At 39.1% G+C, this 19,887-nt stretch overlaps 1 protein-coding gene across 3 annotated transcripts; it reads right to left on the reverse strand.

Moving 5' to 3' along the window:
• Positions 1 to 2,288: 2,288 nt before the first annotated feature.
• DIO2 (iodothyronine deiodinase 2) lies at positions 2,289 to 18,769 on the reverse strand. 3 transcript variants are annotated; one of them, XM_074910051.1, is made up of 2 exons: positions 18,071 to 18,769; positions 2,289 to 7,527 (listed from the first exon to the last, which is right to left on the reverse strand). In XM_074910051.1, the coding sequence occupies exons 1-2, from the start codon at positions 18,290 to 18,292 to the stop codon at positions 6,910 to 6,912; spliced, it is 840 nt and encodes a 279-aa protein (XP_074766152.1). In that variant the 5' UTR covers positions 18,293 to 18,769; the 3' UTR covers positions 2,289 to 6,909. The 3 variants fall into 3 exon arrangements, with proteins under 3 accessions (XP_074766152.1, XP_074766154.1, XP_074766155.1); XM_074910053.1 differs by having other exon boundaries at positions 6,955 to 7,527; XM_074910054.1 differs by having other exon boundaries at positions 7,349 to 7,527; positions 18,148 to 18,769.
• Between the last annotated feature and the right edge of the window lie 1,118 nt (positions 18,770 to 19,887).

Here is a 19,887-nt window from a genome sequence, read left to right on the forward strand (position 1 = left end):
AATTGACACAGATCATGATACAGGGCTCACAATGACTGTTTTTCTGCTTCCCTCGACAACCCAAACCCAACTCCAAACAGATGTCAGAAAGCACAAGGAGTATCTCTTGACTTTGCCACTGTTAAACAGTTTCTGAAACCTGAAAAAATACTCGTGTCCTGTAAAATTCCATTTCAGATACTGAAAGTCCCATTGAAGGCAGTTTGATGATCTAAGTAAATACAAATGGAAGCCTCGTAGGGATTTTTATACATATCTAAACATGTAATGAGAAAACTCTTCAATTAACATTATATAGTCCCATTGGAACATAAAAGTTCTGTAAAGTTTCTCTCCTAGCCTCACCTACTGTGATACTTCCACTGCTGAAAACAGTCCTGGGAAACTTGTCTCAGTAATAAACAGGATGACCTGAACCTCACATCAGCTCAGCACCAGTGTCACAGAGTACAAATTAAGAGGTCATTGCAACCTGCTCAGGAGGAACGAAGTGTGATGCTGGACAGTTTGCTATGGTATTGGACAACAGAGAAGCAACATTATACTGAGGTACAGCGTTGTAGGTGACAGGTAAGAGAAATATCCTGAGAGAATAGCTATGATGTTTATATGCATCTCCAGTCAAGGCATCCAGCCTAGCTGTTGTCAAATTAGTCTATAGTAGAGATGTACTGGTGGTTTTCAAGTACTTTGAGATGCCCTGGAAGCACAAGTGGCAAAGTTGTGCTGTTTTCTATTAGATGTGTTCAGTCTTTAGGTGAACTACCATGGACAGTTTTAGAACTGTGAAATCCTGAGTCCCCCACAATGTCATTCAATACATCTGTAAAGATCTGCAAGAATCACTTATTAAGAGAGAACCTCTGCAGCTTGTAAAAATCTCCTTCCACAGCAACATCAGCTACAAGACTTCCTTTTCTCATGAAGCAAGTTCTTTTGATTTACAAGCATAGTCCACCAATTTCAGGTTTGAAAGGATTGGTCTAATTTCCTGTGGGTCTCTGAGAAAATCTCAGAAAAACTTGTCTCATAAGACATCTGGCCAGGTCTAATGTGTGGTATTCCCAGTTCTCAGACCCTCACCCTGAGTGAGGCTGGAGCATTGGCTTTAGGAGGTTTTACAAACTGCTGACAGACATGGGCAGATACAAATTCCGCAGGCTAGGGCTGAGATTAAAATCTGTATGTTTGCTCCCTTCCAGTCTGCAGGAAGCTAAATACTTGTTCATGCAGTTATAATCTGCCCAGAAGGTCAGTGTTTAGCAATACAGGCTGGCACATGGAAAATGATGTTTGAGAGCAAACCTGCATGCAGATGATCTGCACTGAGAATACACAAATAAACAGAACAAAATGCTGTATTCTCCCATATCTCACATGACCTTCTGACAACTGACATAGTTTTAAAAGTACTCTTACTTGAACTGAAGTCCTCAGCTAATCTGTAGCCTTAAGCAAAATCCACAAAAACGAAAGGCTGAGATGGGGAAATCATCAGCAAGGGTATTACAGGTAGGAAAGAGCAAGAGATGGGAAATCAGGTGCAGGAAGGATATAAGGGAAAAAGAACAGGGTTAAGGGACATCAGAGGCTGATTAATCCCTAAAGAAGATAAGGCTTTGAAGAAAACGTCTCCTCCTATTAACTGCACACCAAACCAACAGTTAAATCATAGTAGCTTCTGTATGGATAATACAAATATACATACCAAAATATGTGAAATACTGATTTATAAAGAGTAATTTTTCCTGCTTGCTACTTCTTTTTTGATTTTATCTAATAGTCACTATCTTAGAGAGAACTAAAACATTTGAAGTATTTATATGTTTTATATATATGACTTAAAATGGATGCTTCTTCTCTAGCCAAATGACATAGTGAGGCTCACAAACCTTTAAGGCTTTAAAGATTTGAACAGGATGCTAACTCAATGTCTTTCCACTTCACATTAACTCTATAAAACACATTTAAGCTGGTGGATTCATTAACATGAACATTAGAAGCACACAGGCTGAGTCAAGTAATGCATCAAACCATGGAAGCGATATTCACTTTAGCTAAAGTTGATTTGTCCGTAATCAAAGTCTTTAACCAACATTTAGGTCCTTTGTTTGAAGTTTATATCTGGGAAAGGCTTATTATGCCTCAGAAATTCTCTTCTTTGTCAGAAAGTAAGATCCCAAGCAGTAGTCAGTTTTAAGACTCCTTGGTCTAATGTCAAAATTCCACTGCGTATCAATAACCAATATAAGAATAAAGAGACACAGAAGAGGTATATTTTCCTTTATTGTTTATTATAATACAAGGAAAACAAATCTAAAAAGCACATTTCATGGAGCACCATATTGTAACAAAATTTTGCTGGCTCTCCTACAAAGTATATTTTTGACATTGAAACAATGACACACACATAGTCAGTACACACAGGCATCTACACCCCGGTGATCTTACTAACAGTCCCAAAGAGACCTCTCTTTCAAATACAGAAACACTAAGGTGCACAGAGGAATGGCAGTGTGAGGGCATCTGAACGCCAACGGAGTTAATTACTCTTTTGTTAGCGATCTTCATAAGCACACCAGCCTTCATTGTCTCACCCTAATCTCTCCTCTCTGAAGCCTCCAAATTGGGCCCAAAGATCACTGAATATGGATCCGGCACAGACATGGCGTAGAACAAAACTGGCCAGTATTCCCTAACCTGATACCTCTTATTGCTTTGGTTATAGTACTGAATGAAAGTCTTAAAAACTCTTAAACCTACACCCCACATCACAGAAAAGCCACTTTCACACATACAGAAACATAACCTCCTTCCCCACACACACCTGAACGCACAGCACTGATACCTTTTTGAGAAGCTTTATGGGTTTCCCCACCAACACCACCTTCATAAAAATGATTGCATTTTTTTCAAAGTGTTCAGACAGTTGTTCAACAATATATTTCATGATATATTTCTTTCTTTTTAATAGACAGGGCATGTTTTCCTGCTGCCTTAAATTTATGTCATTGTCTACACAAAGCAAGAGCAAAATGCTATCGTTTTCACCTGTACAAAATGTTTTACATTCATTTTATACAGTGCTAAATAATGATGCTAAGCACAGAACAACGTAGAATGATAGCCCAGAATAGCTTTTTACTTTGCTCAAAATGAAGAAGTACTGGAAGTTTCCCATACTAATGTTGAGACACAGTATTGGGGTCTCTATTATATACAGCAGCCTTCCAGAATACTTTCAGGCACCTATTTTGTGAGCTATTGCTCAATATGTATGTCACACTGAAGCACCTCAAGTAATATGATTTTGTGCCCTCAAACAGTGAGAATAAGAGACAAAAGCACATCCAGCCTCACAGCAGACTAGACCAATTGTGAAGTATGATGCTAGCAAGGTAGCAAATTTCTGCCTGGACTCAAAACAACCCACTGTTACAATAACTTTGAGTACCTGACATATGGCCACTTCTATCATTAACTGAGGACAATGTATGGAGTTTAGTTTAAAACCTTTTCTATAAAATGTTTTAATTTTGTCAACAAAAAAATGAGCTTGTATTTCTATCAGCAACTTACAAAAGATATTTTTTTCTTCTAAGCCTATTTCTCTTTGAAATACTTACTCTGCTTTCTGACCACAAATTTTCTGCGTAAATTTAAGGATTTACAAAATGTATTTCTATCTTTATAATCAGTGAGGCTGAACTATCTTTAAGGTTTGGGCAGGGTAATATATTCATATTGCCAAGAAAGTAATGAAGTTATTGTGTATTTTTTCTTGTGGAAAATCCTTGTGGATTTCCCGTTTACAGGAGCCAATTTTATAATTCCTCTATACTATGTGATGAACAGGCATCTATGAATAACAAGACAAAATAATGGAAATTCAAAAGGAGAAAATGGTCTTGAAAAATAACTGTAACTTTAGATATGCAAAGGGATATTAACGAACCGAATTAGTAACTCAGGCTCTCTCCTCTGAGCTAAAGGTATGTTTCAACAGCTGTGCTAAACATTTGGCTAGCATTTCCTGGATAAACACTTCAGACTTCAACTGTATGATGGGGGAAAGATGAGAGAAAGAAAAGACTTACTAGTTTAAGGTTTACAAAGGCTATGGAGTTGCTATGGATTAATAAAGTTTCAGAGGACTGAAGAATAGGATATAATAAGGAAAATATGTTGTGCTGGGTATATCAATACATATTTTCACCTGGAGTAATGTCTACAGCTTTACTCACCTGAGTAAAAGGACAGTGTAGCAAAAACAGAAGAGATTCAGAAACAAGCAAAGAATATGGAACTGTATAAGAATGTGTATTATTGTTTGTCTTAAGAAACAAACAAAAGGTATGTAAATTTCTATATAGAGTATATAATCACTGACATACAGAAGAAAAATTGGGATCACTGCTTATACTGTTTTAGCATACAAGAGCAAGAGATGAGAATGACATTGAAACGCAGCCAATTTAAATCTGAAAAAAAAAAAAAGATCTTGTTTTATTTGTTTTTCTTTGTTCTTGAACATGATGGGGTTTTATTTTAGTGTTCCCCGCCTCAAGACTTGTTTAGATCTCAAAACTCAGGATCAGCCTCTCATAGGGATGATGAGACATCAACAATCACATTAGACAAGACAAAAATGATAAGGGCTGAAACGAATGAAAATTCCAGAAGAAATTATTGCAACTTCCCCTGAAGCATCTGATACAGTCAGAGGTAGGACACTGGATTAAATAAACCATGTAGTTTGACTATGTTACTATGATTTCAGTTATATAGCCCCGTTAGTCATGAAAATGTGTCAGTCTTCCACACTGAGCAATGAGTTACAGTAACATTAATGAATGGGAGGACAGACAAATTATTATTATTGGTCTTAGACACCACTTCTGTGTGCATGTATATGTATACACATACATTAAAAAATATGATATATATGCATACATAAATGCATACAAACATATAGACACACACACACAGACACATGACTTCTGAGATGTGGGACCTTCCCAGAAGGTCTGAAGACCACTCTTTACATGCTTCTCTGATATACATTACCAAACTGTGTGTGTGTGTATGCATTTGTTTAACGGTGTGCAGAAGAAAATTTGAGAAGGAAGGGAAGCATGAACCTGATTGTAGGAGAAATCATTCATGTTACTGTCATTATTTCAGATCTGTGCTTGAAAACACATTTCCAAATGCCCTGTACATTGGCTAAGTTGACCAACAGCCAAGCAAGAAGAAATACACAATATTAAAGGGACATTGAAAATATTTATGTATATGTCTTCCGTTCTTTCCTGTGTTAGTATTAATATATCACATTTCTGACAACTGACAGGATGAGAAATTAAAAAAATTAATTTTATTTTTTCCACTTACCCTGTTTATCTGTTTCATGTTTCTGCCTAAGTTGAGAGAAAACTTGGACAGTCCATCTCTTTATGGGTTTTCATTTATCAGCTCTAACGGGTTAGCTCATTATAAACTTACCTTTTCATCAGGCTTGATCAAATCATTTTAGTTTTAGGAATACCTAAACTTAATGTATACTCTATAGTTGACAATATCTCTTTAAACATAACTAATAATTCCTCAGACCCATTTGTATGAAAATTCTGCCACCTTTTACACTTACATTAATTCACACTACTTTCCCTCCCTGTTTCTCTGGGAAGGCTTTCGAGAACACAAATGAAACAAACAGACTGTCACCTCATCTGGTAGTGGAACTACAGTAATCAATTCTGAGGCTGCAAATAACTTAACTACCAGCCAGACTAACATAGCTATAAACTAGTTGCAGGTAGCTAAGATAGCAAAAATCAGCATGACTACATTTAAAAGGGTAAATGACAAGATGGGTTTCCATTTCAATGAGGTAAAGTTGTGTATAAGTTCCCCCATCCCCAAAATACATCTGTAAGGACATTATCTCAAATAAAAATAAAAGAGAGAAATAAGTTACTTTTTAAAAAGCTAAAAATGAAATTACCTTTAAGCCTATTGCTAGACAGAAAGAAATCGAGCTGGATAAAGAAACAGAAGAGAACCGGACAATATTGATAAATGTGTGTTGTCAGCTCTGAGAACCGAGGATTGGTTGGCATCAGCTGAGTTTTGTCTCATGATGCACGCTCTAGATGGTTCTCGCTGTTTTGTTACAAATAGTCCAGGTATTTAGTTTTCAAATTGCAATGGGCTTATTCAATCACCTTTATCTTTTTGGTCCAACTCCATAGACTTTTTAGCCTCTTTCTCAGCAGGCACAGGCCTGCATACTGGATACAAACATATAGCTAGAATTACATAGTTAATATGCTGTGCAGAGGTGTCCATAGAGTACAAATACCAGCATACAATGTTTCATCTTGATCTGAGCAGCCAATCTGCATGCAAGATGCATTGCATGGTGGTTCCTGTAGTCTCTGAACAATAAAAATCTCTAAGAGAGAGGACGATTGCCACACTCGACTGCAAAGTAATTGCAAGCCTCCTGGCTCCTCCCAGTTCGCTTGCACTGGCCGCAGGAGGGTAAAGAAACGTTACTGATTGAATTCATGGATTGCCTTTCCATGGATGGTCTTCCAAGCAAGAACGCTTCTGGATCACCCCAGAGTAGACACTTCATGAGATGGGTTCCTGGCAGACCTCACCACTGTTCCTGCTTGCCAGCAGCACCTTTTCACAGAAGCATCTTCACCTCTTCTGTCCCGTAGCAAGCGCAGGAGTGGGATTTTTTTCATACAGTAATGTTTCTGTGGAGTTAGTTTTTTGCTTTATTTTCTTTTCCTAGTTAACGTTCATTTGACCTTAATCAAATGTGTTCTCCTGCAATCATCTGAAAGGCCTTATTCAAACCAACATATGTTTTCTTTTTTTCCCTTTTACATCACCTTAAAGGGACACATCTGTTGACATAGCTTCTGCAGAGAATGGATTTCATCTTTTGCTGAAGTTTTGTTCCAGCCAAAGCCGAACCTCCTGAAGATTGTAGAAAAAGGGGCCTTTACCTCCCAGGTAGGCGATTTTTTGTCTCTGCACAATGCATACTCGCTCAAATGAAACCCCATAGGCCACATTGGCATTGTTATCCATGCAGTCAGCCACCACTTGGCACTGGGGTGGCAATGAAAAGCGCTCTAGGAGCTGGTGAGCAGCTGCACATCGGTCTTCCTGGTTCCTGTGTTTCTTAACTTCAAATGAAGAGGGAGAGATTCCAGGGGCAGCCCAGCCATCTGACGGGTGAGCCTCATCAATGTAGACCAACAGAAAGTCAGCCACACCAGAGAACTCCTCCACCAGCTTGCTGAAGGCCGACAGCTGGCTTGTGAACGGTGGTCAGGTAGCTGAACCAAAGTTGACCACCAGTGGCCGCTCAGAGTTGGCAAAATCCAGAAGGTGGCATTTGGTTCCACACTTGCCACTGACACTCTTCCAGCTGCTACTGCTGCCATCACTACCCTTGGCTATGTGGATTACACTGGAGTTTGGGGCTTCTCCTCCCAGTTTGACCTGACGGCAAAACAAATTAAAACAGAGCAAGTTAGTGCGACTTGCTTGTTCACTATCCTTAAGACAACTCTCTTCAAATAGTCACCTGTTCAAAGAGTACACCTAACCACTTGCATGGGCACTAGCATGGGGATATGGCAAATCATCACAAGCAGCAGCTTCAAAAAGTCTGTCTAGTCCATCTCTATTCACAGTGCAGGGAAATGTGGCATTCCTGACAGTTGTATCACTTCATTATTATTAGATAATTTGATCAGAGACCTGTCTTGCCCTCCTGTCCACTACACACACAGTCCTGTTCACCCTTATGTATTTACAGACTCTTATTTGGTTTCAGACATACTAACCTCCACTTTCTTCTAACATTTCTCTGTGAGCGAAGTTTTCTAGACATGATTTTTTCACTGCCATACTCTGGCTTCTCTCCACTTGGTTCACACCTTCCCTGAAGAGCAGTGTTCAAAGAGTTTTTACTAATTCTCAGAATAATCAGACAATTACTTCTTGTATCTCACAGCCTACACCTGTTTATACATTCCAGATGTTTGCTTTTTACAAAACATTACTTTTTTTCGAAAAACGGTAGACTGTTGACTAGGGGTTGGCTAGTGAGAAGTTTTAATGCCTAGGTCCCTTTTTCTGCCTTTCTAGTTGCTCCCCATCACGGAATTTGGTAATTCATCATTCCAGCCTCAATTTGGTGCTTTACACTTGGCCCCACTGCACTGCATCCTATATTTCAAGCCATTTTTTCAATCCTCCAAAATCATTCTGCATTGCATTCCTGATTTTCACATCTGCATATGCAGTGCCTTTCAATTTTGAGAAGTTTTCAGATTTCATGTGTGTATATTCTCTTCAATCCTGCAATCCAAGAAGGAAAATACTCAAGAGTACCAAACACAAAAGATCTCTGCAGACACCCACTCAAGATATCATTCTGTTTTGTCAGTGGACCATCCAATATTGAGCTCTCCAAAGGGTTTTCTATCTACTTTGCATTAGTGATCGAGTGACACATTTCCTTCTACTGCAATGTTTCTCTGGAAGATGATTGGGAAAAAAGCAGCAGGAAAAGGGGAAAGTTTATATGATGGCTGAAGTGGGGTGAAGTGAAAAAGAACTGTTCTCAACTCTAACCCCAGATCTAACTCAGACCCAACAGGCAATTGTGGAAAAGTCATTTGGCCTGGCCATTTCTATTTCCCTGCCTATAGGAAAAAGACAAAACATAAGCATCTCACAGAAGGGACTGCCAGAACACGGTGAAGCCTGCAGAGGGCTCCAAGATCCTTAGCTGATAACTGTTATAGAACCACAAAATATTATTACATAAGACAGTAAGTTTTTAATGAGGTCTGCCACAGCAATTCCTATATATCTGCCTTTAACATCAAGCTCTAGTACAACTGTCTTCTGTCTATTTGATTATGTTCAGAACTGTTGCTTTGAAGGAAACATACAGGGCCAAATACTGAAGTCTTTTGTATTTTATTTCTTGCTGAAGCTACATTCCAACTGAAGTCAACAGAAGTTAATGCTGAATGAGAACTGTGTAAAAACTGAATAAATAACTTGATTTTTGGTGCACTGCTATTCTACATTACATTATAGGGTATCTTGGTAAGTCAGATACAGTAAGAAGTTAACAGCTGAATACTTAACTGATGCTATTGCTGCTGCACACAGATCCAGAGGCAAGTATATTGTAGATACTGGATCCTCCATTTCTTCCTGAGAAAACTGACTACCTTGAACAAATCTACAGTTATTAATGATTTGGCATTATTTAATCAGAATAGCAACAGAGGCAAGAGTTTCTAAGACACTGTCCTTAAAGCTGCCAGAATTCACAGCTACATGAGAAGATCTCACAGCATGTTGGTGCTTGATATAAACATCATTTTGACTATTTTCTGTGGGGCAAATTGAGACACAACTGTGTGGCCATTCACTTGGAGATCAACAAGGAAGAGAGACACAGAAAGAAAGGCTTCCTGAGCCCCACAGATCTCTCCAGGCCAAGCACATAGTGATCATGCCACTGGGAACAGGGGATGTGCAGCTGCAGGTGCACTGAAGGCAAGGGAAGCAAGTGATGCCCCAGGAAAGCACAATCCCTTGTGGCTCCCCTCTCCATAAACCTGCATCTGCAGCATTGCTATCTGCTAGAGACTCAGTAACAGTTAAAAAAAACCCCTGTGCTCATTTGCCTACAAAAGCTACTGAGGTTTGAAATAGCTGAGATTAGGACCTGCTCTGTGAGTGTGCTATCTGTTGAACTCAAGGAAAAGAGCTGTATCCCACTTTTTGAGAAGAAAGGATCTATCTGGAGAGAGGCAGGCTCAGAGACTGAGGCTGTAGCATTAAGCATCTTGCAGTGTTTAAGAAGTGTGGCTACAGGCCACCTACACCTTAGCAGGTAGTATGTATTCTTCTGTGCACCTGTTGAAGATCTCATTTCTCTCTGCCATTCTGTGCAGTAAGATAGGTAAAACAGGAGTAAGGTAAAGGGCCAGACCTGAGCAAAGAAATACACAGGTCAAGGTCATGTGGCAGCCATATAATCATTCTGAGGGCTGCATTCAATCCATAAATCAGCTAGACAACTCAGCGTTTTGTGGTAAGTTGGCAACTACCAAAAAAGGGCACAACTCAAGAAACACATCTCCACAAACACTAGATCCCTCTCTACCTAGAAAGCTTAACTGTTCTTGCAGTACCAAGCAAATGCTTTTTCAGAGCTAGCTTGCCCAAAATGTGCCTTTTGGGCAAAGCCTGACATGTAAGTATTTGTGCTGCACCCACTCCCTCGATGAATAATGGACCTCAGTATTTAGGAGTATGCTCTCATCTAGTCAAAGAAGTAATGACATGTGATTTATCTCATAAATCACAATTAAGCAATACACTTTGAATTTCTAATATTTGCTGGCACTCTTCAGAGAAGAAAAGTAAAGGAAAAAGGATGGGAGCAGCTAAAACTCAGCACTGAACAGAGCTGCTCAGGAGACAAGAAACATCTGAACATCTGTTTCCCCTCACTCTTCTGGTTTTATTTTAATAAAACTATTATGGCTGAAAATACTCTAACCAACACTCTTGAACTGGGAAACCACAGTCTGTTTCTTGATCATATTTAAGCAGAAAAAGAGGCCACATATTGTAAGCTCTTCATTACCAACTCTTCACTTAGGTCTACCAAACACATCTATTCCTAGGTAAGTTTGCAAACCCTGATGGAAAAAAACCAAAACATATCCCATCGAACACCAGCGTAAGAATGCCCTTCAAGTGCTATTTAACACTGATACCAAGGGTGGCAATGTATTTCAATGTTCTCCAGCTACGCAAGTTTGCATTATTATAATAATTTTGCATTATTATTATCATACTCCTTACTGACCAAAAAATAGATTGATTTAGGAAATAAAGTACAAATATGCCCTACATCACCTTATAGCAGTTTCTCTTAATTTCCCACAGCCACGGAGTAAGTCTCATTGGCCGCAGGTTACCTATCATCTTAATTTTTGTTTCTAGGAGGGCTTGTGTTGGTTTTTTCCCGCTTAATGAGACATCCTTGCCAAGCAGGCATTCATGAGGCATTTTCTGCTCTTGTATAGGAGTAATTAGGTCGGTGCCTTGTTCCATGCCAGTGTCGGACACTCCAAAAAGCAGCCCTGCCCAGTCGTTAATGCTTAAACATAAGCAGCAGCATCTCCACTAATTGGTCTTGATGAAGCGCTGACGTTCCCAAAGGGACTCTTTATTTCACCAGGCTCAGAACCGATTGACACAGGATGACAATATCATCCTTGCTGATCATCTGCATTGTAGGCTTTGGCTGTCTTCTTTGTTGTTATTGAAAGAAAAAATAGCTCTTGGAAAAGAAAATCAAGCAATGAGAAAACAAACAAAAACCCCCATGTATTCAGCCAAAATGCTTTTGAAATCTTACACAAAGGCAGGCAAAATATAAATTCTGAGAAACAAACTAGCAGAATTCCCCTCACACGCAATCCAGTATTTTTATAATCACGTACTTATGTACATGAATATTCGGGCATTCGGTGACAGTCTTCTGGATGAGGTGGAAACCAGGCAGCGCCCAGGCACCCCCTCCTATAAAGAATCCATGGGACACACAAGGTAGGCCAACAACAAGAGCAAGCACCAGCCCAACACCAAAGCAGTGACTTGCATCATTTGTGAAAATTTTGTGTTGACAGCCTTGGTACTGCATCTCCTTCTCCAAGTCTGCATGCAGAGTGAAAAGGGAACAAGGCTGCTGATGCTTTAGCACAAGATTGCAAAATGAAGGAGACTTAAGAGCAGGAAAGAAAGCCCTATTCATAAACTACAGGCTAGAAATAGCACATACTGCTAACTTTGTTGTACATTCTCCATGAGGACTAGGAAAAGCCCTATGGACAAAACATCACCTCCTCATTTACCTTTTCTTTTTTCTCATTTTGCTTTTACCAGCTTTAGCATAACCCTCCTGGGATCCTGTGCACTGGAATATGGCTTTCATTCCCTGTATGAGGGATTTTCAGACAGCTGGGCAGACTCATCAGGCTGTGTAACCCCCTAAAGAAAATAGGTGTTGCCAGACAATTAGCATTCTGTGATATTAGCCATTTAAATATGGACATGCTGTGTTTGGGACTGAAGTCCAGCAACTGGCAATGAACTGAATCCCCAGAGTTTTTGCTTTTTCAAATTCTCTGATTTGATTTGATCCGATTCAGCTAAATATAGCCTCTGAACAACCCAATATTTCTCAGTGTTTCATCCAAATCATAATCAGAGTCTGGCCAGAGAATTACACAAATTATTATTTTTTTATTTACATGACCCAGAGTTGTATGGTGGATAAAAACTACCGGAGGCCCTCGTCTGTAGTAGTATACATGAGTGGAAGCTCTTCATTTGTCATGGGGAGGTGGCAGCTTGCTTTAAGAGACCCAATTACTTGAATCGGAGAGCAGAGATTTGAATTGACTGGAATTCTCCCAGAATCCAGAGTCTTTTATTTAAGATCAGGTGTGTAAAGCTGAAGGAAGAAAGTAGGAGACAAAAGGGCACAGTCTGGATAAAAATAACTAGCCAAATGTTGCTCTCTTTATTTAAAAACTGCCAGTCCCACAAATGAGTATGTGTGGCAGAGGGAAAGCATAAGGGAGCCTTTTGCTTTGCACTCTTATAAAAGAAAATGGATAACTTTAGTTCCTCTGATCAGGGAGCCTACAACAAGCTTCTTAAGGGCTTATGTCTCCCTCAAGATGGGAGCATGGTCTGTGACATCATGGCCTCTGGGCCACTTGCTGCCCTTGTGGATTCATACCTAGAGGTGACAGAGGCCTTCACCAGTCTTTATTAGTCAGCACCTGGGGGACATTTGAAATTAATTTGTATATATAGGGTTTTTTCCACCTAGCTTTAACACTGTATGAATACACAGTGGTGGTTTTGTTGGAGAGGAAAAGCTGGGGCGCAAGGACTGGGTATGATCCTTTTCCTGGGTGGTGCCTGTTAGCTAATTTTCTGTGCCTACCACAGCAGAAGGGGGTTTTCACAAGGGTTTGACAGAAAAGCAAGCAGTCCTTTCAGTCAGTTTTTCACACAGAAAGGTGAAAATGAAAGACTGCCAAGAGGTGGTGTGGAAGAAGTGAAGTTAGATCTGTAAAATGAAACAGGTAGGATGAGACCCCATGTGGGACAGGAGTTGTCATATTTCTTTCCCTACCCCTTGTCTGTCTTCAGTGTTTGACCTGTAAGCTCCATGCAACAAACTGTCTGCTCCTCTTGTTTAGGACACTGCCTAATACAATGGATCCCTGGTCTGGGTTGGTCTTCAGACACTACTATAACAAACATGATTATATATTAATAATAATGACAATGTTTTAATAATAATGACAATGACAAACCCAAATCCTGTTGAATTTATGTTCCAAACACTGCAGGAAAGGTTTTAATTGTGGTTTTGTTTTGTTTTTCTCACTTCTTTCAAGACTGTTTTCATTTGAAAATGTCAATGAAAACAATTCTGCTAAGGCTGAACTTTGTAAAACCAATAAAATATTTTTAATACCACACAATGTCTAGCTCTAAACCCTGAAACTATACACCACACTCTTTCCCAAATTCCCTTTATCACTGTTAAATGCAGAAAGAGACACTTCCTTACCTTGCCAGAGAAAATAAATACAAGTAGTAAGTATAGAGGTTATGTCTTTGTTCTAACCTTTCGAAAATTTCCCCAGAAATCAGTTACTGGACAGCCAAAGAGCAGGTAAAGGATCATGCCATCATATTACTTTCACATACAGCTTTGTGATAATGCTGTTCAGCATGCACTTAACATGACCATTTCAGGCTGTCCTGCTTTGTGTACTGATTTATTTTAGGAATAAATGATGTACCTATAAGCCAGGCAGAAGTAGCCAAAAGTAATATAATTGTGCCTCCCTGAAATCTCAGGAAAATCCCACTGGGTGTTTACTGAACCAGTCCACTTGCTGCTACATCCAGAGCTGTGTCTATGCTGTGAAGTTGGGATCCTGTGCCAATCATTATATCCTTGCTGGATCTGTCACAGCAGAGCTTGCTGCTGGCCCATTCTAAAGAGAGTAAAAAGCTCTACAAGTACATACACACACCTATCACCGTCCATCACCTGAGATACCGGCAATCTTCTGAGGGCTGTAACATACATTTAGACACACATGCATGTTACGCCCATAGCTACGAGAGCATTCTTCATACCTATACATATGTGTACATATATTTATGTGTATACATATACAGAGAAATGAGAGGACTGACTCCTGAAAGAGCAATTACGTATGCCTATGTGTGTATTTCTGCACTTATACACATCTACGTATATGTATGTATTATACGTACAAATATACGCACATATATATCTATATACATACAAACACACATGAAAGTGTAGATATCTACACATACATGCATACATGATTTGCTTTTCAGGAGTCAATCCACTCATTTCTGTGGATAAACAGAGCACAGTAAATTAGAAAAATAGCATTTAAATAAAATAGTTGCACTCTTTCAATTACATAAAGTTAATGTAGCTTGACTACTAGCTCTATTTATCTCTGTTATGACAATTAAGCTGGTCCTAAAGACTCCCTTGTTGTAATGTAAGAGACGCTTGCCTCTCAGAAAAGGAGTATGTTCTATATATCACAAAGCCGGTGCAGTGTAGACAGTATCAACACTGTGTGACGGGTACTGAACTCAGAGCTAAGGAAGTAAAAAGAAATATATTAATCATTGATAAAGTTTACATAAGAAAATAAAAATAAACACAAGATCAATCATTTTGATTCCAGTGGGACTGTAAAATGTGGAGAAAACAAGTCATATAGAAAGCTCCAATAAACAAAAACACTGAATATACTCTGTATACAATACAACAAACTGCATTGCTTCCCCACTGAGGATGTTAAAATCCTCAACTGTTGCTAGGTAATAATGCTTATTAAATAATTGCCCTAACCAAAATGTCATGTACAATAGTACTTCATAACAACAAAAAGCAGAACAAAAATAAATTGAAATTTGAATAAGATATTCAAAAACTTTTCTAGAAGGGAAAATGCATCGGAATAGCTATTTTCAAATATACCCTACCTCTTCAAAGATCATCTCTTGTGCACAGTAGAATTGAAACAAAATCACTTAATTCTGGGACAGTCTGCATGCTTTTAAGGCAGAGTTCCTTTCTTGGAATAAATTTACTTTAATCCAGAACCTAGTATCTATGCACAGAGTTTTTCTGGAATGGCTTACACTAAATTTTTCTGTGAATAGAAACTTTACATCAAGTACTTTTGTGAAAAATGTTATGAAATGTACTCAGGAAGAGTTCTGTCTAAGTGACACAAAACATAGTAAAACCAAGTATAGTTACATCCATTCTTCTGCTAACTGGCAGTCTAGTTCTGTTTTTTTTCAGGTATCTGCAATTCTGCTATTCTAACTGATAAACTTATCTCATAAATACTCCTCAATGGAATGAACTTAAGCACCTGCTTAAGTACTTTGCTAATACCTGGCTTCAGCTGGCAAACTGGAGCAATAAGCAATCACGGTATCGACTATATCTTGACAATGTTGTTTAGAACCCTGTTTCCATAATATTTTCATTTCATACCCTCACTAATTGTCTAAGATTAAAATATCACAACTGGGCAGTCCTATTCGGGATTTAGAGAAAGATAATTTAAGGAAAAGGATGCTTTGTGAGACAGTCTTTAACATATTTTATTATTTCTCATGCTTTTTTAAACATGTCACAAAGCATGGTGTATTTTAAATTTTTTCAACTCTACCAGTGCAACTTTCTCTCCGAAACATTTTTTTCTTCTTCTTCCTTACAGAAGCAGCAGAAGATTCTCCTCTTTTGCGGAGGTGATGACTCTTCTAATATTGCTCCTCAGTTTGTTGTGTTCCCTCTATAATTTTGACTTTTATGTTTATCTACCTTTTTGTGACCATCAAGCGTTTCCAATGATCTTCTGTCATTATGGCCCATAATTCTATTACGGAAAACAGAGTCTTTCCATGAAGTGTTGGTCAATTAGTTTCGTCTTAAGGATAGCTGGTATGAATGTTTTTTTCCCTGTTATTGGAACAAGGTGATAAATTTATTTGTTTGTATGCATTTTTCTGCCGAGTTCATTGAAGCCCAGAATTCATTCTAGGGACCTTAAAGCCTGATCGGCCTGAACAACCTTGGTTATTTAATGATGATAAGGAGGAGTTTTTAATTACCAAAGTTCAAAGTATGAGTTTCATTGCTAACACCAAAAATAGCACAGTGTCATCTTCCCTGTAGCTTCTATGGCTGACACCAACAATACTGAAGAAAAGGCAAAGTATGACTTCAGAAAGTATGGAAAGGCACGTGACATCTTTATTTTAAATCATTTTGTGTTATTTAAGCAAAATGAGATTGACAATACCTCATGGATATAAGGTTTCTTACAGCTCCACAACTTCTCCAGACCCTGGATCACATACCAGTCTCAAATGTGAGAACTGGAAACTTGACTGTTTCAGAGCTTGTGTTACCAACCTCCACTGGAGACCTGACCAGGTCACATGTTAACTGTCCTGCCTTGCCTTGTCTTGTCTGTAAAATGGGAACAATTGTGTTCACCAGTCCATTTAACAAGGCCACTGTAAAATGTACTTACTTGATGTCTGTGAAGAGACTAAAACCAGAAACTAGAAGGTCTAGGAGAATAGTGAGCTTCATTCAGCATTACTTTATTTGGGTAGCCAGCTGGCTGATTCCTAGGGTGGCAGTACGAGGTTGACCTATTTGGTAAAAGCTAGTGTTATTTATATTTGTCTTACACTGAAAATTAATGTCCCCAGGGCTTGGTTTTAGGCTAAGTAGCATGTATTCTATATCACAAAGCCAGCAAACACCAACACCACCAGCTCTTCACATCTCTAGACAAGAGCAAATACAAAAGCCATTATGGGGGAGCTAAAGAAGACTGGGGGAAGGTGATACAAAAAGAAATATTTGAGAAGATACAGAGGTATCATTTGGATGACCTCATGACATCACATGGGGTATGTTAAATTAGATGGTCTAAATAAGACAACACATTAACAGACTAAGCACTGTTTTGGAAGCCACAGAGCTCTGAATCCAGTTCTCCTTACTAACTGGGTGGCCTGTGCAAGAAATTTCATCTTTTTGGGTCCACCTTTTCAATTTATAACGGTAACTACCTCATGAGACCTGGGCAGTACCACAGGGTAATGATTGTAGAAATCTTAAAAGGAAAAAAGAAGTTCATATTGCATAACTGCTATTGGTTTTAGTAACTTAAATCATCAGACAGCTGTCCCTCAACTAGTCAAGTTCATTTTTAATCTGACATGTCCCTCTGTCCCTGCTTACGCGAAGAAAAGTCTCACTGTTTCACTGTGTCTCAGTTTTACTATTACTTGGATTCTTCCTCCAATATAAAAATTAACATGAGTAATAGAAAATGCCAGTGTAATGACAAAGGTTCATTTCCATCTTTTAGTCTAATTAAAACACTTCTATGTGACATAGAATCACTATGTAACACTTCTGTGTTACATCTATCTACATAGAGCTCTATCTGAAGAGGTGGTCTTTGTATAATCTCTGAGGATCTCACATGGCGAACAATTAACCATCGAGAGCATTTTACAATTATACTTTATAAACATGAAGGGTATTATTTGTACTGGTGGGGAAACTAAGGCACAGCTAAACTAAGTGACATGGCCATGGTTGCACAGAGAGTTAGTGGCAGAGCAGAGACAGAGCAGCTCCCGAATCTTGTGAACCCTAGTGCTCCTTTCAGCTTATACCTCTCCCATCAAACTAAACGTCAAATAGTGGCTAGTCTGCACCGCACAGCACCATTCCCTTCCCTTCTCCGTTGGCAGCAGGGATGTTCCTCCCGGCTTACCCACCCCAGCGCGGCGGTGCCCAGCCCCGGGTACCCACCTGCTTGTAGGCGTCCAGAAGGAAGCTGTTCCACACGCAGCGCAGCCCCTCCGAGGTCAGCATCCTCCGCCACTCACCGCGCCCGGACTTAGACCGGCTCAGAAATAGCACCATGTGCTTCAGGAGGATCACAGAGTCATACAGTGCAAGGAAGAGGCAATTGGAAAAAAAGACCGGCAAGATCTGAAGCGTAATCAGCAAATCCACACTTAGCAGACCCATCTTCCTTTGCTGCTTCTCTTCAGCCGGATGCCTTCAGCTCCCTTTTTTGCTCTGTACTCTCATTTAAAAAAGTAAAGTAAAAAGCATTTCAAAAGCTCCGTTACCCCTCTCTCAGCTGCTCTCTTTAAAATGAGCAGAGATAGTTAAATATGAGCAGGCTGGTTAAACCCATTAACTGCATGATACTCATTCAACTCGGAGCTGCTTATTTTTCAGAAACTAAGATGTTAACAGAAATTCTTCCCTTAACCAGGAGACCTGATTTTGTTGAAGAGAGAGGCAGCTGTGTTTCCAGTTCCCTGCAGTTACAAAATTTAAGCTGAGACTGTTAATTGTTAACTTTCCTGCACTATCCCATTGTTTCTCAGCTATTTAAGCATTGAGCAGACCTCTCATTTCTGTGTCAGTAAAGCCAGCTACCAGGTGCAACAATAGTTTTTTTTAAAAAAGGTTTATGTACATAAACTTTCTGTTCCTTCCTCCCTCCCTCTTTCCCTCCCCCCGCCCCCCCCGCCCCGCCGCCTCCCTGTATTCCTGCCTTCCTCCTCTCGCCCTCTCCCTCGCTATCTGCCTATGGTGCAAAGTGCTTTCCCCTCTGGAGTCCTAGCTTGCTTCCCTGAAGCCTTTTATACATTCCCTAGCTAATTGCTGCAATAGAGAAATGAAACCCTAATCTTAGTAAAGATCTTGACGTCAATGTAAAAGAGGGCTTTACTTTGGCCAGGACTGCAGTGAATAGAAAAATGAAATTCTCAAAACTTTTTTTTTTTTTTTTTTTTTTTTAAGAGAGAGGAAAAAAAAGAGAGACAGACAGCAAGGGTGGAACTTTGCTTTGAAAAGGAAAAAGAAAAAAAACAATATGCTTCTGACTGCTCTTACGAAATGCTTTCAAATTTTGGAAGAGGTATTTTCATATGACATGGAAGGTGACAAAGAAACACAAGCATCTGTTTTTTTTTCTCATGGGTGGTTTTTTTTGTTTGCCCTTTTGTCTTTTCCAGGAAGGTGTGTGAGTTGAGGCATCCCAAGAAAGGGCATATTTCTGTACATTTTTCTCCCACCTCCATGAAGTACATCATGTATAATGTTTAAATATCTTTGGTCTTCTTGGTATTTAAGGAAACATAAGTAAATACCCAGCACTGACTTCACCTACTGATGTGTAAGAGAAGAAGATAAGAGATAAAAAAGTTTTTGAAAGACTTGGAGTTTTTAAGCTAAAGTTCCCTGCTTAAAAATAATATGATACAGCCTTAAATGTTGTTAATCAGCTGAACTTCAAGGACATTAATATTCCTCTATGATAACTATTCACATCTGCTAGTCTAATAAGGATAACTAACTTTTGGTTAAAAGCTTATTAAAAAAAAAAAGAACGAACTTTCCTCTGGCAGAGCCGTGTGTGCTTTAACAACCACAAGCATCCCCTGCAGCCTCATGCTGAAGGTTTGCTTTGTTCATTTACACTTCTTTTTGTTTCACCTTTTTAGTCTGATATTTAGTCCTCCTTCCATGATATTTTTTTTTAAAGTAGGCACATTTTGTTTGTTTTTATTTTAGCATGGTTTTATCTTCCTTAGGTAAATAGTTCATGT

Source organism: Athene noctua, chromosome 6 (assembly GCF_965140245.1).
Source record: "Athene noctua chromosome 6, bAthNoc1.hap1.1, whole genome shotgun sequence".
In the NCBI taxonomy this organism is placed as follows: domain Eukaryota; kingdom Metazoa; phylum Chordata; class Aves; order Strigiformes; family Strigidae; genus Athene; species Athene noctua.

Coding starts and splice junctions, on each gene's coding strand:
- DIO2 (XM_074910054.1), bottom strand. CDS start 18,292: ATGGGTCTGCTAAGTGTGGATTTGCTGATTACGCTTCAGATCTTGCCG. Junction 7,528..18,147: donor CCGGTCTAAGTCCGGGCGCG/GTGAGTGGCGGA, acceptor TTTTGCCGTCAG/GTCAAACTGGGAGGAGAAGC.